Source organism: Scyliorhinus canicula, chromosome 25 (assembly GCF_902713615.1).
Source record: "Scyliorhinus canicula chromosome 25, sScyCan1.1, whole genome shotgun sequence".
Lineage (NCBI taxonomy): Eukaryota > Metazoa > Chordata > Chondrichthyes > Carcharhiniformes > Scyliorhinidae > Scyliorhinus > Scyliorhinus canicula.
The window spans coordinates 19,702,753-19,722,703 of record NC_052170.1 but is presented as its reverse complement, the minus strand read 5'-3'; the positions used below and the strand labels follow the sequence as shown (position 1 = coordinate 19,722,703).

Genomic DNA, 19,951 nt, shown 5'->3' with positions numbered 1-19,951 from the left:
GAATATTTGGCCAAGTGCATAGTGAACAACCCACTCGATCTGTATTGCATTGCTGCCTGAGTCACATACCTCCCATGTCGCATCTACAGCACCCCGAAATATGCAACTCACTCGTAGCAATGGCCCTGCGAGGTATTCAGTCCTTTTGTAGTGAATTGTGTATACCTAACTATTAATATACATTGAGGCACACTACAAGTTAGTCAACAATTAACGGTTAGTCAGCACAGAACCCACTCTCTCTCTCCCCCCCCCCCCCCCCCCCCCCCCCCCCCCCCCGGGTTCAGCGCCATTTCGACCCGTTGGCACAGAGGTTGCGTCCCGGTTCCTGCGCTGCACCCCCCCCCCCCACAATTCGCCATCGAGCGCCGGCATGGGCCGCCCGTCACAGCTCGTCCCTGGAGGCCGAGTCGATCGGGGAGTGCGACACGTCCAGGTTCTGCGCTGCCTCCCGGATCTTCGCCTGCTCCTTGGTCTTCTGCGACTTGGCGCGGTCCCAATCAGTCTTCAGCTTCTCGTTGTTCCAGACCATGGAGGTCTCCGTGTCGCTCACGTAACCCTGGTCGCCCGTGTAGTGCGTGGGGTAGATGAGAAGCGGCTCGACGGAGAAAGCCCTCAGGTCGCGCTTCTCGAAGTGCTCCATGTATTCAGACCTGGCGGGGGGGAACAGAAAGGCGCCAAGTTCAAACAGGCCCAGGAGAGAGACAAGAAAAGAGACTGCAAAAGACACGGCAGGAGCGAGGGAAAAGGAAGAACGTCTGAGGAATGAGAATCAACTTGGATGCCCCAGAATCGATCCCCTTTAAGTGTCAAGGCTATAGAACCATAGAATTTACGGTGCAGAAGGAGGCCATTCGGCCCATCAAGTCTGCACCGGCCCTTACAAAGAGCACCCTACTCAAGCCCATGTATCTACCCAATCCCGTAACCTAGTAACCCCCCACTTAACATGTTTTGGACACTAAGGGTCAATTTATCACGGCTAATCCATCTAACCTGCACATCTTTGGACTGTGGGAGGAAACCGGGGCACCCGGAGGAAACCCACGCACACACGGGGAGGATGCGCAGACTCCGCACAGACAGTGACCCAGCCGGGAATCGAACCTGGGACCCTGGCGCTGTGAAGCAACTGTGCTAACCACTGTGCTACCACGCTGCCCCAACCAGCCTAATCCAGACATCAGAGGTCCATTCCTTTGAAAAACAATCAGAGACATTTTTTAGCAACATAGGAGTAGTAAGCGGCTATTTGGCCCATCGAGTCCATTGTATCGTTTAGTTAAGATCATGGCTGATCTGTATCTAATCTTAGTCTACCCACCATGATTCTATAACCCGCACCCAACAAAAATCCATCAGTCTCCACTTTGAAAACCATCACCCACTCTCAACCTCAACAACGTTTTAAGAGAACAAATTCCAGATTCCTGTACGTTCCGTGTGAGTAAGTGCTTCCTGACACAGTCCAAGAATAGGTAGGGCCACTTGTTCTGGACTCGCCCACTGGGGTAGGCAGTTCATCCCTCTCAACTTCCTCAATCACCTCAAATGCCTCAACTAGACAACTCCACAATCATCTAAGTTCAAGGGAACGCGAGCAAGTCAACCAGCTCGGTCTCACATTTTAACTCTTTTAGCTCTGTTATCGTCCTGGAACTGTATCTCCTCCATCACCAATTTGTCCTTCCCGCGATGAAGTGACCCGAGCTGAATGCAGTGCTCCAGATGCAATCTATAGAATCTCTACGATGCAGAAGGAGGCCATTTGGCCCATCGGGTCTGCACTGATCTTCCGAAAGGGCACACCTACCTAGGCCCACTCCCCCCCCACCCTATCCCCGTAACCCCACATGGCCAATTCCCCCAACTTAATAATAATAATCTTTATTGTCACATGTCGGCTTACATTAACACTGCAATGAAGTTACTGTGAAAAGCCCCTAGTCGCCACACTAGGGGCACCTGTTCGGGTACACTGAGGGAGAATTCAGAATGTCCAATTCACCTAACAGCACGTCTTTCGAAACTTGTGGGAAGAAACCGGAGCACCCGGAAGAAACCCACGCAGAGACGGGGAGGATGTGCAGACTCCGCACAGTCACCCGAGGCCGGAATCGAACCCGGGTCCCTGGCGCTGTGCGGCAGCAGTGACAACCACCGTGCCGCCATGCCTATCCAGAGCTCTGTACAGCTGGAACATAACTTCAGCCCTCTTGACATGAAGATTAACTCCCCACTTTTAACTTTTTGAGCCTGCCCACCAGTTTTAAGTGACTTCTGTACTTGTGCTCCGCAGCTGCTAACTCCTCACCATCTGGAGAACATAATGATCTATCTTTCTCCGTCGCTCTCCAACAATCTCCCCACCCCATTCAGCCGCAATTTCCCCCCCACAATTTACATTAGCCTAGCCAGGAAGTCAAGGGAGCACAATTGCTTTAAAGGACGTTAGGAGACGGTTCCTACTCACACTCCACAAGAGCAGATTGCTGCAATATATCTTACTGCACTGTAAGTACCATGCTGCAGTGCATTCATCAAACTAGACTCCCCTGGACTGCACTCCCCTCAGGTTAGGTAGGTAGGTAATTAGCCACAATCCCCGAGGGACCGGGGGTATGCTTCTCCATGAGAGCACAGTAAGAAGTCTTACAACACCTGGTTAAAGTCCAACAGGTTTGTTTCGAATCGCTAGCTTGCGGAGCACTGCTCCTTCCTCCGGTGAAGAAGGACCTCAGACTGACCCGAGGAAGGGACAGTGCTCTGAAAGCTAGCGATTCGAAACAAACCTGTTGGGACTTTTAAACCTGTTGTTGTAAGACTTCTGACTGTGCCCATCTCAGTCTAACGCCGGCATCTCCACATCATCCTCTATTAGAGGGAGAGGGACATATGATTATAGAGCTGGGTACAATAGAACCATAGAACTCCTGCAGTGTAGGAGGAAGCCATTCGGCCCATTGAGTCTACACTGACCCTATCTAGGCCCACTCTCTGCCTCCCCATACCTTTGGCCCACCGTGTCTGGGCCGGCAGTCAAGCACCTATCTATTCTAACCCCATGCAGCCCGAGGGGCACCATCACACACACTCTCCCCTTGCATTTCAGAACGCGGGCAGGAGGGGCACCAGGGCAGACCCTGGTCCCGGGGTACGTACACAGGGTGTTTGTTGTACATCACGGGCAGAAACTCGTCCACGGGCAGCAACTTGTCAAACGGCTTGGCATCGAGGAGCTTCTCCGCCCCGCGGAGCGAGAGGGCGTATCCAAGGGTCCAGTAGGAGTAATCGGCCTCGACCAAATTCCGCACCCCGGGCACCGCCTTCTCCGGACGATCCACTTGCATCCGCTTTCGACCGATGTAGCTGCGGGAAGCAGAAAGAGGGCATCCTGTCAAAGGAGCTGCGGGGAGGTTAAAGCAGAGGAAGGAAAAATCTGCGGAGGACCACGAGAGCGAGGAGGGGATCCCGGGGAGTTGGGAATCCAAGCGAGAAACCGTACAGAAGGTCAATGAAGAATCTGATCAGAAAAGAAAGCCAACTGTTGTAAAAATCATAGAATTTACAGTGCAGAAGGTGGCCATTTGGCCCATCGAATCTGCACCGGCCCTTGGAAAGAGCACCCTACCTCAGCCCACACCTCCACCCTATCCCCACAACCATGCAACCCCATCTAATCTAAGGGCAATTTAGCACAGCCAATCCGCCGAACCTGCACATCTTTGGACTGTGGGAGAAAACCGGAGCACCCGGAGGAAACCCACGCAGACACAGGGAGAACGTGCAGACTCCGCACCGACAGTGACCCAGCGGGGAATCGAACCTGGTTCCCTGGCGCTGTGAAGCCACAGTGCTAGCCACTGTGCTACCGTGCCGCCCTAGAAGCAGGGAGAAGCCAGGGAATAAAAGGGGGAGAGATTGAAAACATGGATTTAAAGATAAACAGTAAAACGAGTACCCATTGTCTCAATTCTCACCACTGGACGCAGTTCCTCCGCTTTGTGTTCCAAATCGTCAGTCCTGGCGTAACGGGTAATAGGATCACCTCCGAGACTGAACATTGTGACTTCGAGGCCAACAGCAGGGACTCGTGTGCAAAATCCAGGCTGACATTCCAGTGCTGGGCTGAGGGAGTGCTGCACTCTTGCAGATGTTTAAACAAAGACACATTCTGACAGGCTGTAGTGTAACTGGCAAGGACAGCATCTGTTGCCATCCCCAATTGCCCTCGAACTGAATGGTTTGCTGCACCACTTTGAGGGGGCGGGGGCGCAATTAAGAGGCAACCACATCTGGGCTGACCTGTTAACCTGGGCTTTTCTGGATTACTAGGCCGGTGACATTATCACTGTCTCCCCCCCCCCCCCCCCCCCCCACACACACACACACACACACACACACACACACACACACACACACTACCCCCATAGGTACCATCTTTCAGGTCTCATGTTAAAATCAGGCCCACTCAATTGGATGTCAAAGGTCCCACGGCTTTTTTTTGTTGAAGAAAAGCAGGGGAGCTCTCCCCGGTATCCCGGACAATATCTATGCCCCAATCAACATCCCCAAAGAAAAAGATCACCCGATCATTATCACATTGCTATCGGCGGGAGATTATTGCGTGCAAGCTGGTCGCCACGCTTCCTCCGTTACAATTGTGAATACACTTTTAAAAAATTTTTTTAAATTGGCTGTAAAATGCTTTAAGATACATAGAACATACACTGTAGAAGGAGGCCATTCGGCCCATCGAGTCTGCACCAACCCACTTAAACCGTCACTTCCACCCTATCCCCATAACCCAATAACCCCTCCGAACCTTTTTGGACACTAAGGGCAATTTTGGCATGGCCAATCCACCTACCCTGTACGTCTTTGGACTGTGGGAGGAAACCGGAGCACCCGGAGGAAACCCACGCAGACACGGGGAGAACGGTAGCATGGTGGTTAGCATAAATGCTTCACAGCTCCAGGTTCCCAGGTTCGATTCCCGGCTGGGTCACTGTCTGTGCGGAGTCTGCACATCCTCCCCGTGTGTGCGTGGGTTTCCTCCGGGTGCTCCGGTTTCCTCCCACAGTCCAAAGATGTGCGGGTTAGGTGGATTGGCCATGCTAAATTGCCCTTAGTGTCCTAAAAAATAAGGTTAATGGGGGTTGTTGGGTTACTGGGATAGGTATACGTGGGCTTGAGTAGGGTGATCATTGCTCGGCACAACATCGAGGGCCGAAGGGCCTGTTCTGTGCTGTACTGTTCTAATTCTAATGTGCAGACTCCACACAGAGACCCAGAGAATCGAACCTGGGACCCTGGTGCTGTGAAGCCACAGTGCTATCCACTTGAGCTACCGTGCTGCCCACAGATGTCCTGAATTTGCAAAAGGCGATATCTTCAGCACTGCTGCCTCACGGCGCCAGGGACCCGAGTTCGATTCCGGCCTCGGGTGACTGTCTGTGCGAAGTCTGCACGTCCTCCCCGTGTCTGCGCGGATTTCCTCCGGGTGCTCCGGTTTCCTCCCACAGTCCAAAGATGTGCAGGTTAGGCGGATTGGCCATGCTAAATTGCCCCTTACTGTCCAAATGTTAGGTGGGGTTGCGAGGATAGGGCCTAGGTTAGGTGCTCTTTCGGACAGTCGGTGCAGAGTCGATGGGCCGAATATCATCCTCCTGCACCGTAGGGATTCTATAATTCTGAAGGCCGTCTTTTTGTCTAAGGACTGTTCGTGAACATCCTTCCGAAGAAGTTGCATGACTTAAAAAAAACAGTCAACTGCAAGGTCAGAAACAAAAACAGAAAATGCAGCAGGTCTGACAGCATCTGTGGAGAGAGAAAGGGGGCTAATGTTGCTCGTCTGGGTGACTCTTTGTCAAAGTCAATACCCAGGTTCGATTCCCGGCTTGGGTCACTGTCTGTGCGGAGTCTGCACGTCCTCCCCGTGTGTGCGTGGGTTTCCTCCGGGTGCTCCGGTTTCCTCCCACAGTCCAAAGATGTGCAGGTTAGGTGGATTGGCCATGATAAATTGCCCGTAGTGTCCTAAGAAGTAAGGTTAAGGGGGGGGGGGTTGTTGGGTTACGGGTATAGGATGGATACGTGGGTTTGAGTAGGGTGATCATTGTTCGGCACAACATTGAGGGCCGAAGGGCCTGTTCTGTGCTGTACTGTTCTATCTATGGTTCAGTGCAACACTTCAGCTGCCACTTTTATTAAAGTGTCGGGAAATCCAACACCAAAATCTAATTATTGACATTTGTTGTCTTTGACACAAGGCGCGTCACAGGGGTGTTATCAAGCAGACTGTGACAGCAAGCCAACAGGGGGGCAGCTAATGTGAATGCAGCACAATCTCATTACCAGCAATGAGATACAACCCCTGGTTTCTTTATGGTTGCTGGTCCAGGCGCTTCTCCAAATGACGCCACGGTAATTTTTCACATGCACTCGAGTGGGGAAATGTTAACCGAAAGACAGTGCCCCTGGCAAGGCAGCACTCCCTCAATACAGGCACCGGGGAGTGTCAGCCAAGATTATGCCTTTAAATCTCTGGAGTTGGAACTGAATCCTTGAGCTTTCGGCTGAGGGGCGGGGGTCACACGCTGGCACCTTTGCGGAGTGAGGTATAGTTCCTGCGTGGAGCAGCTTTGACTGACTGTCGCCAAGTGTCCGGCTAACTTTACCCAATTTACAATGCGACCGGTTTAACTGGGGCCTCAATCATTGCTCTAATGCGTATTTCACAGAATCTCAGGGAGGCCATTCGGCCCATCGTGTCTGTACTCGTTCCCCAGCTGAGCATTACGACTTAGCGCCCCCCCCCCCCGCCTTTTCCCTGTACCCCTGCACAAAAACAAATAATCATTCAATCATTTTTTATTTATAAATTTAGAGTACCCAATTCATTTATTCCAATTGAGAGACAATTTAGCATGGCCAATCCACCTACCCTGCACGTCTTTGGGTTGTGGGGGCGAAACCCAAGCAAAACACGGGGAGAACGTGCAAACTCCACACGGACAGTGACCCAGAGCCGGGATCGAACCTGGGACCTCGGTGCCGTGACACTGCAGTGCTACCACTGATAATCATTCAATCATGGGAACTCTCGTTCTCGATCCTTTTACGAGGGGGAACAGTTTCTCCCCGTCTGCTCTGCACTTGTGCTTATTTTGGTGCGGAAACTGCAAACCCTTTCTAATTATACCAAAGCGAGCGCACAGCTATTTGCAGAAACCAGCAAAGCAGACCCCAGGCAATTCCAGCTGTACTTTGGGAACTGAGGGCAGATATAGCACACGGGCCGTAGTTTGGACCTGAGCAGTGCGGGCAAACCTGTATGTATTGGCCATCCCGAATTGCACTCAGAAACTGGCAGTGACTTCTCTTAACTCTTTTTTAAAAAAACAATTCCAGTCCACCTACCCTGCACATCTTTTTGGGTTGTGGGGGTGAGACCCACACAAACACGGGGAGAATGTGCAAACTCCACACGGACAGCGACCCGGGGCCGGGATCGAACCTGGGTCCTTAGTGTCGTGAGGCAGCAGTGCTAACCACTGCGCCAACATGCCGCCCTTTTCTCTTAACACTTTTTTAAAGCCTTTACCTGTCGGTGCTTCAGAAAAGTGGTGTCAGCGAGTCCCTGGAGCACAGTCTGCCTGCCAGGTTTGGTAATACTGGTTAAGTGAGACACCCTTTAACTGCGCATCCCCAGCGAACAACAGCGGCAACTCCGCCAGGATCAGCCCGCTGTCTGGTGTTGCCGGTGGCGATGCCGTGGAATGGGGCGCATTATAAAGGTGGGCCAAAAGACAAGCCAGTTCAGGGATTCCCCTCTGCGCACTCACATCAGATCCCAGTCGAGTGCAGCCTTCTCCACTTCCTTCATCAGATACTTCAGTCTTCGCTTGAAGAAGATTTCGAACCTAAGATCGTCTTCAAACACCACCGATACCTGCAGCCCTCGCTCGACGATCTGCGGGAAACCAGAGGGACAACGATATGAAACACAGCCAAGGCAGGATATTCCACACATGTTTAGGGAGGGGGGGGGGGGGGGTTCTACATAGTGGAGCCAGATATTGCCCGTGGGACTCATTCCTCAGGGAGAGCCAACACCTGTACCCCAGGGAGAGTGGGTACCCTTGGGACCCAGGCCTCAGGCGCCCTTAGCCCGGGAAGAGCAGGCGTCTGCCCGAGACTCGTCACGTCTATGGGACTCCTACCATAAGGAAAGTGGGTGCTCATACCTCCGTGAAAGTTGTCGAGCTGGTAGAACCTCTATCCCAGTGTAAAGTTGTTGTATTCATGGGGCCTGTGTCCCAGGCCGTACCCCGAGATTCATTTTGCAGCACTCATGGTCCAAAGATGTGCGGGTTAGGTGGATTGTCCAAAACATGTTAAGTGGGGGTTACTGGGATAGGATAGATACGTGGGCTTCAGAAGGGTGCTCTTCCTAAACCATGCTGCCCTGAATCGGCCGCTATACTCCAGCCGAGGAGCCTAGCCAGTAGTTTTTAAAGACTTTTCTTCAGAGAATCTTTGGCTCTGAAAGTTCTGAAAGAATAAAAATGAGATATACCGGTGGAAAATTAACTCCAGGCAACCAATGTCTCTACATTAAAATATGTTGGGATGTAATCGCATCAATATATTGAGTAGAATGTGTTGTGTTTCAGTGATGGTCCCACTGCCTTACACCAGGCTGATGTAGAGGCTGTAAACTGGCGAGTATTCCCCCTAATCCTCAGCCCTGCAATGACAATTGGTGATGTTGATGTCAGCGCTCACTGGATCACAGCAGGCACCGTGCGGAACGTGATTTGGGATTAGGTTTCAGTACAGTCCCCCCTATTATAGCTACAAACTGCAGTGCCAGCTTGGGGGGCGAGGGGCGGTGGTGGTGGGGAGCAGCCAAACTCCCACAGGCCCTCGCCTGACACCGAGGCTCCTTACCTCTTTCCAGACGTTGTAGTGACTGAGAAAGCAGCCCATTTCCCCCTTAGTCAAGGGCCTGCCCGAGTAGGGGTCTTCATAGTCCGTCAGCATCGTGATGCCGAGCGCCTTCATCTGGCTGCTGTTGAACGCTCTGTTGGGAGGATTCATGGGAAACGTATTAGCCCATTACAGGAGGCCAACGCCAAAGTTGAAGATCAAAAAAAAATGGGAGCAAGTGCAGGCCATTCAGCCCCTCGAGCCTGCTCCACCGCTCAATATGACGTGATGAATGTACAAAATTGATACATACATTGTATTATACGTATCTGATGCAGTTATTGTTTTAAATGCCTGGGTTAGGATGTGCAGCTGCAGTAATATGTTTTGAAAGAAAGACAGACTGCAGATGATGCAGTGCTGGGTCACAGTCTGTGCGGAGTCTGCACGTTCTCCCCGTGTCTGCGTGGGTTTCCTCCGGGTGCTCCGGTTTCCTCCCACAGTCCAAAGACGTGCAGGTTAGGTGGATTGGCCATGATAAATGGCCCTTAGTGACCAAAAAGGTTAGATGGGGTTATTGGGATAGGGTGGAAGTGAGGGCTTAAGTGGGTCATAGAACAGACAGTGCAGAAGGAGGCCATTCGGCCCATCGAGTCTGCACCGACACACTTAAGCCCTCACTTCCACCCTAGTAGATTAGGGGGTTAGTTAGGTGGGTCCTTGTGGGAGGGGAGCGGGTTTTTGCACTATGTTGATTGTTCTTTGCACACTGTTTTGTATTGTTGTTGTTTACTATGCCAAACATGCCTCAATAAAATTGTTTATAAAAAAAAGAACTGCTCAATATCACACCCGCCATGGCGATGACTTCCTTACGGCCAAGAGGGACATGGGGGGGGGGGGGGAGAAGCCCACGCTAATATTCTGGGGACATGGGTTCAAATCCCACCTGGGCAGCTGAAACCAAAAGCTAACCTCAGCAATGGTAACGATTATGGATTGTTGCAAAAAACAGTGTGAACTGAGTCAGTAGTATGGTGCGCAGTGTGAGCTGAGAGTAGTATGGTGCGCAGTGTGAGTTGAGAGTAGTATGGTGCGCAGTGTGAGCTGAGAGTAGTATGGTGCGCAGTGTGAGCTGAGAGTAGTATGATGCGCAGTGTGAGCTGAGTCAGTAGTATGGTGCGCAGTGTGAGCTGAGTCAGTAGTATGGTGCGCAGTGTGAGCTGAGAGTAGTATGGTGCACAGTGTGAGCTGAGAGTAGTATGGTGCGCAGTGTGAGCTGAGAGTAGTATGGTGCGCAGTGTAAGCTGAGTCAGTAGTATGGTGTGCAGTGTGAGCTGAGAGTAGTATGGTGCACAGTGTGAGCTGAGAGTAGTATGGTGCGCAGTGTGAGCTGAGAGTAGTATGGTGCGCAGTGTGAGCTGAGTCAGTAGTATGGTGCGCAGTGTGAGCTGAGAGTAGAATGGTGTGCAGTGTGAGCTGAGAGTAGTATGGTGCGCAGTGTGAGCTGAGAGTAGTATGGTGCGCAGTGTGAGCTGAGAGTAGTATGGTGCGCAGTGTGAGCTGAGTGTAGTACGGTGCGCAGTGTGAGCTGAGAGTAGTATGGTGCGCAGTGTGAGCTGAGAGTAGTATGGTGCGCAGTGTGAGCTGAGAGTAGTATGGTGCGCAGTGTGAGCTGAGAGTAGTATGGTGTGCAGTGTGAGCTGAGTCAGTAGTATGGTGCGCAGTGTGAGCTGAGAGTAGTATGGTGCGCAGTGTGAGCTGAGAGTAGTATGGTGCGCAGTGTGAGCTGAGAGTAGTATGGTGTGCAGTGTGAGCTGAGTCAGTAGTATGGTGCGCAGTGTGAGCTGAGAGTAGTATGGTGCGCAGTGAGAGCTGAGAGTAGTATGGTGCGCAGTGTGAGCTGAGAGTAGTATGGTGCGCAGTGTGAGCTGAGAGTAGTATGGTGCGCAGTGTGAGCTGAGAGTAGTATGGTGCGCAGTGTAAGCTGAGAGTAGTATGGTGCGCAGTGTGAGCTGAGAGTAGTATGGTGCGCAGTGTGAGCTGAGAGTAGTATGGTGCGCAGTGTGAGCTGAGTCAGTAGTATGGTGCGCAGTGTGAGCTGAGAGTAGTATGGTGCGCAGTGTGAGCTGAGTCAGTAGTATGGTGCGCAGTGAGAGCTGAGAGTAGTATGGTGCGCAGTGTGAGCTGAGTCAGTAGTATGGTGAGCAGTGTGAGCTGAGAGTAGTATGGTGTGCAGTGTGAGCTGAGAGTAGTATGGTGCGCAGTGTGAGCTGAGAGTAGTATGGTGCGCAGTGTGAGCTGAGAGTAGTATGGTGTACAGTGTGAGCTGAGAGTAGTATGGTGCGCTGTGTGAGCTGAGAGTAGTATGGTGCGCAGTGTGAGCTGAGAGTAGTATGGTGCGCAGTGTGAGCTGAGAGTAGTATGGTGCGCAGTGTGAGCTGAGAGTAGTATGGTGTGCAGTGTGAGCTGAGAGTAGTATGGTGCGCAGTGTGAGCTGAGTCAGTAGTATGGTGTGCAGTGTGAGCTGAGAGTAGTATGGTGCGCAGTGTGAGCTGAGTCAGTAGTATGGTGCGCAGTGTGAGCTGAGAGTAGTATGGTGCGCTGTGTGAGCTGAGAGTAGTATGGTGCGCAGTGTGAGCTGAGAGTAGTATGGTGCGCAGTGTGAGCTGAGAGTAGTATGGTGCGCAGTGTGAGCTGAGAGTAGTATGGTGCGCAGTGTGAGCCGAGAGTAGTATGGTGCGCAGTGTGAGCTGAGAGTAGTATGGTGCGCAGTGTGAGCTGAGAGTAGTATGGTGCGCAGTGTGAGCTGAGAGTAGTATGGTGCGCAGTGTGAGCTGAGAGTAGTATGGTGCGCAGTGTGAGCTGAGTGTAGTATGGTGCGCAGTGTGAGCTGAGAGTAGTATGGTGCGCAGTGTGAGCTGAGAGTAGTATGATGCGCAGTGTGAGCTGAGAGTAGTATGGTGCGCAGTGTGAGCTGAGAGTAGTATGGTGTGCAGTGTGAGCTGAGAGTAGTATGGTGCGCAGTGTGAGCTGAGAGTAGTATGGTGCGCAGTGTGAGCTGAGTCAGTAGTATGGTGCGCAGTGTGAGCTGAGTCAGTAGTATGGTGCGCAGTGTGAGCTGAGAGTAGTATGATGCGCAGTGTGAGCTGAGTCAGTAGTATGGTGCGCAGTGTAAGCTGAGTCAGTAGTATGGTGCGCAGTGTGAGCTGAGAGTAGTATGGTGCGCAGTGTGAGCTGAGAGTAGTATGGTGCGCAGTGTGAGCTGAGAGTAGTATGGTGCGCAGTGTGAGCTGAGAGTAGTATGGTGTGCAGTGTGAGCTGAGTCAGTAGTATGGTGCGCAGTGTGAGCTGAGAGTAGTATGGTGCGCAGTGTGAGCTGAGAGTAGTATGGTGCGCAGTGTGAGCTGAGAGTAGTATGGTGCGCAGTGTGAGCTGAGAGTAGTATGGTGCGCAGTGTGAGCTGAGAGTAGTATGGTGCGCAGTGTGAGCTGAGTCAGTAGTATGGTGCGCAGTGTGAGCTGAGAGTAGTATGGTGCGCAGTGTGAGCTGAGAGTAGTATGGTGTGCAGTGTGAGCTGAGAGTAGTATGGTGCGCAGTGCAAGCTGAGAGTAGTATGGTGCGCAGTGTGAGCTGAGAGTAGTATGGTGCGCAGTGTGAGCTGAGAGTAGTATGGTGCGCAGTGTGAGCTGAGAGTAGTACGGTGCGCAGTGTGAGCTGAGAGTAGTATGGTGCGCAGTGTGAGCTGAGAGTAGTATGGTGCGCAGTGTGAGCTGAGCGTAGTACGGTGCGCAGTGTGAGCTGAGTCAGTAGTATGGTGCGCAGTGTGAGCTGAGAGTAGTATGGTGCGCAGTGTGAGCTGAGTCAGTAGTATGGTGCGCAGTGTGAGCTGAGAGTAGTATGGTGCGCAGTGTGAGCTGAGAGTAGTACGGTGCGCAGTGTGAGCTGAGAGTAGTATGGTGCGCAGTGTGAGCTGAGAGTAGTACGGTGCGCAGTGTGAGCTGAGAGTAGTATGGTGTGCAGTGTGAGCTGAGAGTAGTATGGTGCGCAGTGTGAGCTGAGAGTAGTATGGTGCGCAGTGTGAGCTGAGAGTAGTATGGTGCACAGTGTGAGCTGAGAGTAGTATGGTGCGCAGTGTGAGCTGAGTCAGTAGTATGGTGCGCAGTGTGAGCTGAGAGTAGTATGGTGCGCAGTGTGAGCTGAGAGTAGTATGGTGCGCAGTGTAAGCTGAGTCAGTAGTATGGTGTGCAGTGTGAGCTGAGAGTAGTATGGTGCACTGTGTGAGCTGAGAGTAGTATGGTGCGCAGTGTGAGCTGAGAGTAGAATGGTGTGCAGTGTGAGCTGAGAGTAGTATGGTGCGCAGTGTGAGCTGAGAGTAGTATGGTGCGCAGTGTGAGCTGAGAGTAGTATGGTGCGCAGTGTGAGCTGAGTGTAGTACGGTGCGCAGTGTGAGCTGAGAGTAGTATGGTGCGCAGTGTGAGCTGAGAGTAGTATGGTGCACAGTGTGAGCTGAGAGTAGTATGGTGCGCAGTGTGAGCTGAGAGTAGTATGGTGTGCAGTGTGAGCTGAGTCAGTAGTATGGTGCGCAGTGTGAGCTGAGAGTAGTATGGTGCGCAGTGTGAGCTGAGAGTAGTATGGTGCGCAGTGTGAGCTGAGAGTAGTATGGTGTGCAGTGTGAGCTGAGTCAGTAGTATGGTGCGCAGTGTGAGCTGAGAGTAGTATGGTGCGCAGTGTGAGCTGAGAGTAGTATGGTGCGCAGTGTGAGCTGAGAGTAGTATGGTGCGCAGTGTGAGCTGAGAGTAGTATGGTGCGCAGTGTGAGCTGAGAGTAGTATGGTGCGCAGTGTGAGCTGAGAGTAGTATGGTGCGCAGTGTAAGCTGAGAGTAGTATGGTGCGCAGTGTGAGCTGAGAGTAGTATGGTGCGCAGTGTGAGCTGAGTCAGTAGTATGGTGCGCAGTGTGAGCTGAGAGTAGTATGGTGCGCAGTGTGAGCTGAGTCAGTAGTATGGTGCGCAGTGAGAGCTGAGAGTAGTATGGTGCGTAGTGTGAGCTGAGAGTAGTATGGTGCGCAGTGTGAGCTGAGAGTAGTATGGTGCGCAGTGTGAGCTGAGAGTAGTATGGTGCGCAGTGTGAGCTGAGAGTAGTATGGTGCGCAGTGTGAGCTGAGAGTAGTATGGTGCGCAGTGTGAGCTGAGAGTAGTATGGTGCGCAGTGTGAGCTGAGAGTAGTATGGTGTGCAGTGTGAGCTGAGAGTAGTATGGTGCGCTGTGTGAGCTGAGAGTAGTATGGTGCGCAGTGTGAGCTGAGAGTAGTATGGCAGTGTGAGCTGAGTAGTATGGTGCGCAGTGTGAGCTGAGAGTAGTATGGTGCGCAGTGTGAGCTGAGAGTAGTATGGTGCGCAGTGTGAGCTGAGTCAGTAGTATGGTGTGCAGTGTGAGCTGAGAGTAGTATGGTGCGCAGTGTGAGCTGAGTCAGTAGTATGGTGCGCAGTGTGAGCTGAGAGTAGTATGGTGCGCAGTGTGAGCTGAGAGTAGTACAGTGCGCAGTGTGAGCTGAGAGTAGTATGGTGCGCAGTGTGAGCTGAGAGTAGTACGGTGCGCAGTGTGAGCTGAGAGTAGTATGGTGTGCAGTGTGAGCTGAGAGTAGTATGGTGCGCAGTGTGAGCTGAGAGTAGTATGGTGCGCAGTGTGAGCTGAGAGTAGTATGGTGCACAGTGTGAGCTGAGAGTAGTATGGTGCGCAGTGTGAGCTGAGTCAGTAGTATGGTGCGCAGTGTGAGCTGAGAGTAGTATGGTGCGCAGTGTGAGCTGAGAGTAGTATGGTGCGCAGTGTAAGCTGAGTCAGTAGTATGGTGTGCAGTGTGAGCTGAGAGTAGTATGGTGCACTGTGTGAGCTGAGAGTAGTATGGTGCGCAGTGTGAGCTGAGAGTAGTATGGTGTGCAGTGTGAGCTGAGAGTAGTATGGTGCGCAGTGTGAGCTGAGAGTAGTATGGTGCGCAGTGTGAGCTGAGAGTAGTATGGTGCGCAGTGTGAGCTGAGTGTAGTACGGTGCGCAGTGTGAGCTGAGAGTAGTATGGTGCGCAGTGTGAGCTGAGAGTAGTATGGTGCACAGTGTGAGCTGAGAGTAGTATGGTGCGCAGTGTGAGCTGAGAGTAGTATGGTGTGCAGTGTGAGCTGAGTCAGTAGTATGGTGCGCAGTGTGAGCTGAGAGTAGTATGGTGCGCAGTGTGAGCTGAGAGTAGTATGGTGCGCAGTGTGAGCTGAGAGTAGTATGGTGTGCAGTGTGAGCTGAGTCAGTAGTATGGTGCGCAGTGTGAGCTGAGAGTAGTATGGTGCGCAGTGAGAGCTGAGAGTAGTATGGTGCGCAGTGTGAGCTGAGAGTAGTATGGTGCGCAGTGTGAGCTGAGAGTAGTATGGTGCGCAGTGTGAGCTGAGAGTAGTATGGTGCGCAGTGTAAGCTGAGAGTAGTATGGTGCGCAGTGTGAGCTGAGAGTAGTATGGTGCGCAGTGTGAGCTGAGTAGTAGTATGGTGCGCAGTGTGAGCTGAGAGTAGTATGGTGCGCAGTGTGAGCTGAGTCAGTAGTATGGTGCGCAGTGAGAGCTGAGAGTAGTATGGTGCGCAGTGTGAGCTGAGAGTAGTATGGTGCGCAGTGTGAGCTGAGAGTAGTATGGTGCGCAGTGTGAGCTGAGAGTAGTATGGTGCGCAGTGTGAGCTGAGAGTAGTATGGTGCGCAGTGTGAGCTGAGAGTAGTATGGTGCGCAGTGTGAGCTGAGAGTAGTATGGTGCGCAGTGTGAGCTGAGAGTAGTATGGTGTGCAGTGTGAGCTGAGAGTAGTATGGTGCGCAGTGTGAGCTGAGAGTAGTATGGTGCGCAGTGTGAGCTGAGAGTAGTATGGTGCGCAGTGTGAGCTGAGAGTAGTATGGTGCGCAGTGTGAGCTGAGAGTAGTATGGTGCGCAGTGTGAGCTGAGTCAGTAGTATGGTGCGCAGTGTGAGCTGAGAGTAGTATGGTGCGCAGTGTGAGCTGAGAGTAGTATGGTGCGCAGTGTGAGCTGAGAGTAGTATGGTGCGCAGTGTGAGCTGAGAGTAGTATGGTGCGCAGTGTGAGCTGAGAGTAGTATGGTGCGCAGTGTGAGCTGAGAGTAGTATGGTGCGCAGTGTGAGCTGAGAGTAGTATGGTGCGCAGTGTGAGCTGAGAGTAGTATGGTGCGCAGTGTGAGCTGTGAGTAGTATGGTGCGCAGTGTGAGCTGAGAGTAGTATGGTGCGCAGTGTGAGCTGAGAGTAGTATGGTGCGCAGTGTGAGCTGAGAGTAGTATGGTGCGCAGTGTGAGCTGAGAGTAGTATGGTGCGCAGTGTGAGCTGAGAGTAGTATGGTGCGCAGTGTGAGCTGAGAGTAGTATGGTGCGCAGTGTGAGCTGAGAGTAGTATGGTGCGCAGTGTGAGCTGAGAGTAGTATGGTGTGCAGTGTGAGCTGAGAGTAGTATGGTGCGCAGTGTGAGCTGAGAGTAGTATGGTGCGCAGTGTGAGCTGAGTCAGTAGTATGGTGCGCAGTGTGAGCTGAGTCAGTAGTATGGTGCGCAGTGTGAGCTGAGAGTAGTATGGTGCGCAGTGTGAGCTGAGTCAGTAGTATGGTGCGCAGTGTGAGCTGAGTCAGTAGTATGGTGCGCAGTGTGAGCTGAGCAGTAGTATGGTGCGCAGTGTGAGCTGAGAGTAGTATGGTGCGCAGTGTGAGCTGAGAGTAGTATGGTGCGCAGTGTGAGCTGAGAGTAGTATGGTGCGCAGTGTGAGCTGAGAGTAGTATGGTGCGCAGTGTGAGCTGAGAGTAGTATGGTGCGCAGTGTGAGCTGAGAGTAGTATGGTGCGCAGTGTGAGCTGAGAGTAGTATGGTGCGCAGTGTGAGCTGAGTCAGTAGTATGGTGCGCAGTGTGAGCTGAGAGTAGTATGGTGCGCAGTGTGAGCTGAGAGTAGTATGGTGCGCAGTGTGAGCTGAGTCAGTAGTATGGTGCGCAGTGTGAGCTGAGAGTAGTATGGTGCGCAGTGTGAGCTGAGAGTAGTATGGTGCGCAGTGTGAGCTGAGAGTAGTATGGTGCGCAGTGTGAGCTGAGAGTAGTATGGTGCGCAGTGTGAGCTGAGAGTAGTATGGTGCGCTGTGTGAGCTGAGAGTAGTATGGTGCGCAGTGTGAGCTGAGAGTAGTATGGTGCGCAGTGTGAGCTGAGAGTAGTATGGTGCGCAGTGTGAGCTGAGAGTAGTATGGTGCGCAGTGTGAGCTGAGAGTAGTATGGTGCGCAGTGTGAGCTGAGAGTAGTATGGTGCGCAGTGTGAGCTGAGTCAGTAGTATGGTGCGCAGTGTGAGCTGAGAGTAGTATGGTGCGCAGTGTGAGCTGAGAGTAGTATGGTGCGCAGTGTGAGCTGAGAGTAGTATGGTGTGCAGTGTGAGCTGAGAGTAGTATGGTGCGCAGTGTGAGCTGAGAGTAGTATGGTGCGCAGTGTGAGCTGAGAGTAGTATGGTGCGCAGTGTGAGCTGAGAGTAGTATGGTGCGCAGTGTGAGCTGAGAGTAGTATGGTGCGCAGTGTGAGCTGAGAGTAGTATGGTGCGCAGTGTGAGCTGAGTCAGTAGTATGGTGCGCAGTGTGAGCTGAGAGTAGTATGGTGCGCAGTGTGAGCTGAGTCAGTAGTATGGTGCGCAGTGTGAGCTGAGTAGTAGTATCGTGCGCAGTGTGAGCTGAGAGTAGTATGGTGCGCAGTGTGAGCTGAGAGTAGTATGGTGCGCAGTGTGAGCTGAGAGTAGTATGGTGCGCAGTGTGAGCTGAGAGTAGTATGGTGCGCAGTGTGAGCTGAGAGTAGTATGGTGCGCAGTGTGAGCTGAGAGTAGTATGGTGCGCAGTGTGAGCTGAGAGTAGTATGGTGCGCAGTGTGAGCTGAGAGTAGTATGGTGCGCAGTGTGAGCTGAGAGTAGTATGGTGCGCAGTGTGAGCTGAGAGTAGTATGGTGCGCAGTGTGAGCTGAGAGTAGTATGGTGCGCAGTGTGAGCTGAGAGTAGTATGGTGCGCAGTGTGAGCTGAGAGTAGTATGGTGCGCAGTGTGAGCTGAGAGTAGTATGGTGCGCAGTGTGAGCTGAGAGAAGTATGGTGCGCAGTGAGAGCTGAGAGTAGTATGGTGCGCAGTGTGAGCTGAGAGTAGTATGGTGCGCAGTGTGAGCTGAGTAGTAGTATGGTGCGCAGTGTGAGCTGAGTAGTAGTATGGTGCGCAGTGTGAGCTGAGAGTAGTATGGTGCGCAGTGTGAGCTGAGAGTAGTATGGTGCGCAGTGTGAGCTGAGAGTAGTATGGTGCGCAGTGTGAGCTGAGAGTAGTATGGTGCGCAGTGTGAGCTGAGAGTAGTATGGTGCGCAGTGTGAGCTGAGAGTAGTATGGTGCGCAGTGTGAGCTGAGAGTAGTATGGTGCGCAGTGTGAGCTGAGAGTAGTATGGTGCGCAGTGTGAGCTGAGAGTAGTATGGTGCGCAGTGTGAGCTGAGAGTAGTATGGTGCGCAGTGTGAGCTGAGAGTAGTATGGTGCGCAGTGTGAGCTGAGAGTAGTATGGTGCGCAGTGTGAGCTGAGTAGTAGTATGGTGCGCAGTGTGAGCTGAGAGTAGTATGGTGCGCAGTGTGAGCTGAGAGTAGTATGGTGCGCAGTGTGAGCTGAGAGTAGTATGGTGCGCAGTGTGAGCTGAGAGTAGTATGGTGCGCAGTGTGAGCTGAGAGTAGTATGGTGCGCAGTGTGAGCTGAGAGTAGTATGGTGCGCAGTGTGAGCTGAGAGTAGTATGGTGCGCAGTGTGAGCTGAGAGTAGTATGGTGCGCAGTGTGAGCTGAGAGTAGTATGGTGCGCAGTGTGAGCTGAGAGTAGTATGGTGCGCAGTGTGAGCTGAGAGTAGTATGGTGCGCAGTGTGAGCTGAGAGTAGTATGGTGCGCAGTGTGAGCTGAGCAGTAGTATGGTGCGCAGTGTGAGCTGAGAGTAGTATGGTGCGCAGTGTGAGCTGAGAGTAGTATGGTGCGCAGTGTGAGCTGAGAGTAGTATGGTGCGCAGTGTGAGCTGAGAGTAGTATGGTGCGCAGTGTGAGCTGAGAGTAGTATGGTGCGCAGTGTGAGCTGAGAGTAGTATGGTGCGCAGTGTGAGCTGAGAGTAGTATGGTGCGCAGTGTGAGCTGAGAGTAGTATGGTGCGCAGTGTGAGCTGAGAGTAGTATGGTGCGCAGTGTGAGCTGAGAGTAGTATGGTGCGCAGTGTGAGCTGAGAGTAGTATGGTGCGCAGTGTGAGCTGAGAGTAGTATGGTGCGCAGTGTGAGCTGAGAGTAGTATGGTGCGCAGTGTGAGCTGAGTAGTAGTATGGTGCGCAGTGTGAGCTGAGAGTAGTATGGTGCGCAGTGTGAGCTGAGAGTAGTATGGTGCGCAGTGTGAGCTGAGCAGTAGTATGGTGCGCAGTGTGAGCTGAGAGTAGTATGGTGCGCAGTGTGAGCTGAGAGTAGTATGGTGCGCAGTGTGAGCTGAGAGTAGTATGGTGCGCAGTGTGAGCTGAGAGTAGTATGGTGCGCAGTGTGAGCTGAGAGTAGTATGGTGCGCAGTGTGAGCTGAGAGTAGTATGGTGCGCAGTGTGAGCTGAGAGTAGTATGGTGCGCAGTGTGAGCTGAGAGTAGTATGGTGCGCAGTGTGAGCTGAGAGTAGTATGGTGCGCAGTGTGAGCTGAGAGTAGTATGGTGCGCAGTGTGAGCTGAGAGTAGTATGGTGCGCAGTGTGAGCTGAGAGTAGTATGGTGCGCAGTGTGAGCTGAGAGTAGTATGGTGCGCAGTGTGAGCTGAGTAGTAGTATGGTGCGCAGTGTGAGCTGAGAGTAGTATGGTGCGCAGTGTGAGCTGAGAGTAGTATGGTGCGCAGTGTGAGCTGAGAGTAGTATGGTGCGCAGTGTGAGCTGAGAGTAGTATGGTGCGCAGTGTGAGCTGAGAGTAGTATGGTGCGCAGTGTGAGCTGAGAGTAGTATTGTGCGCAGTGG

General features: G+C 52.5%; 1 protein-coding gene across 2 annotated transcripts in view; it reads right to left on the bottom strand.

Annotated features, from left to right (window-relative positions):
- Positions 1 to 285: 285 nt before the first annotated feature.
- LOC119957171 (procollagen galactosyltransferase 1-like) overlaps positions 286 to 19,951 on the bottom strand; it is a 45,384-nt gene continuing 25,718 nt past the window's right edge. For both annotated transcript variants that reach the window (XM_038784960.1, XM_038784961.1), the window contains exons 8-11: positions 8,953 to 9,085; positions 7,845 to 7,972; positions 3,163 to 3,369; positions 286 to 653 (exon numbers count right to left, since the gene is read on the bottom strand). In XM_038784960.1, the coding sequence (XP_038640888.1) occupies positions 386 to 653; positions 3,163 to 3,369; positions 7,845 to 7,972; positions 8,953 to 9,085 (736 nt within the window). In that variant the 3' untranslated portion in view covers positions 286 to 385. The remainder of the gene's footprint in view (positions 654 to 3,162; positions 3,370 to 7,844; positions 7,973 to 8,952; positions 9,086 to 19,951) is intronic.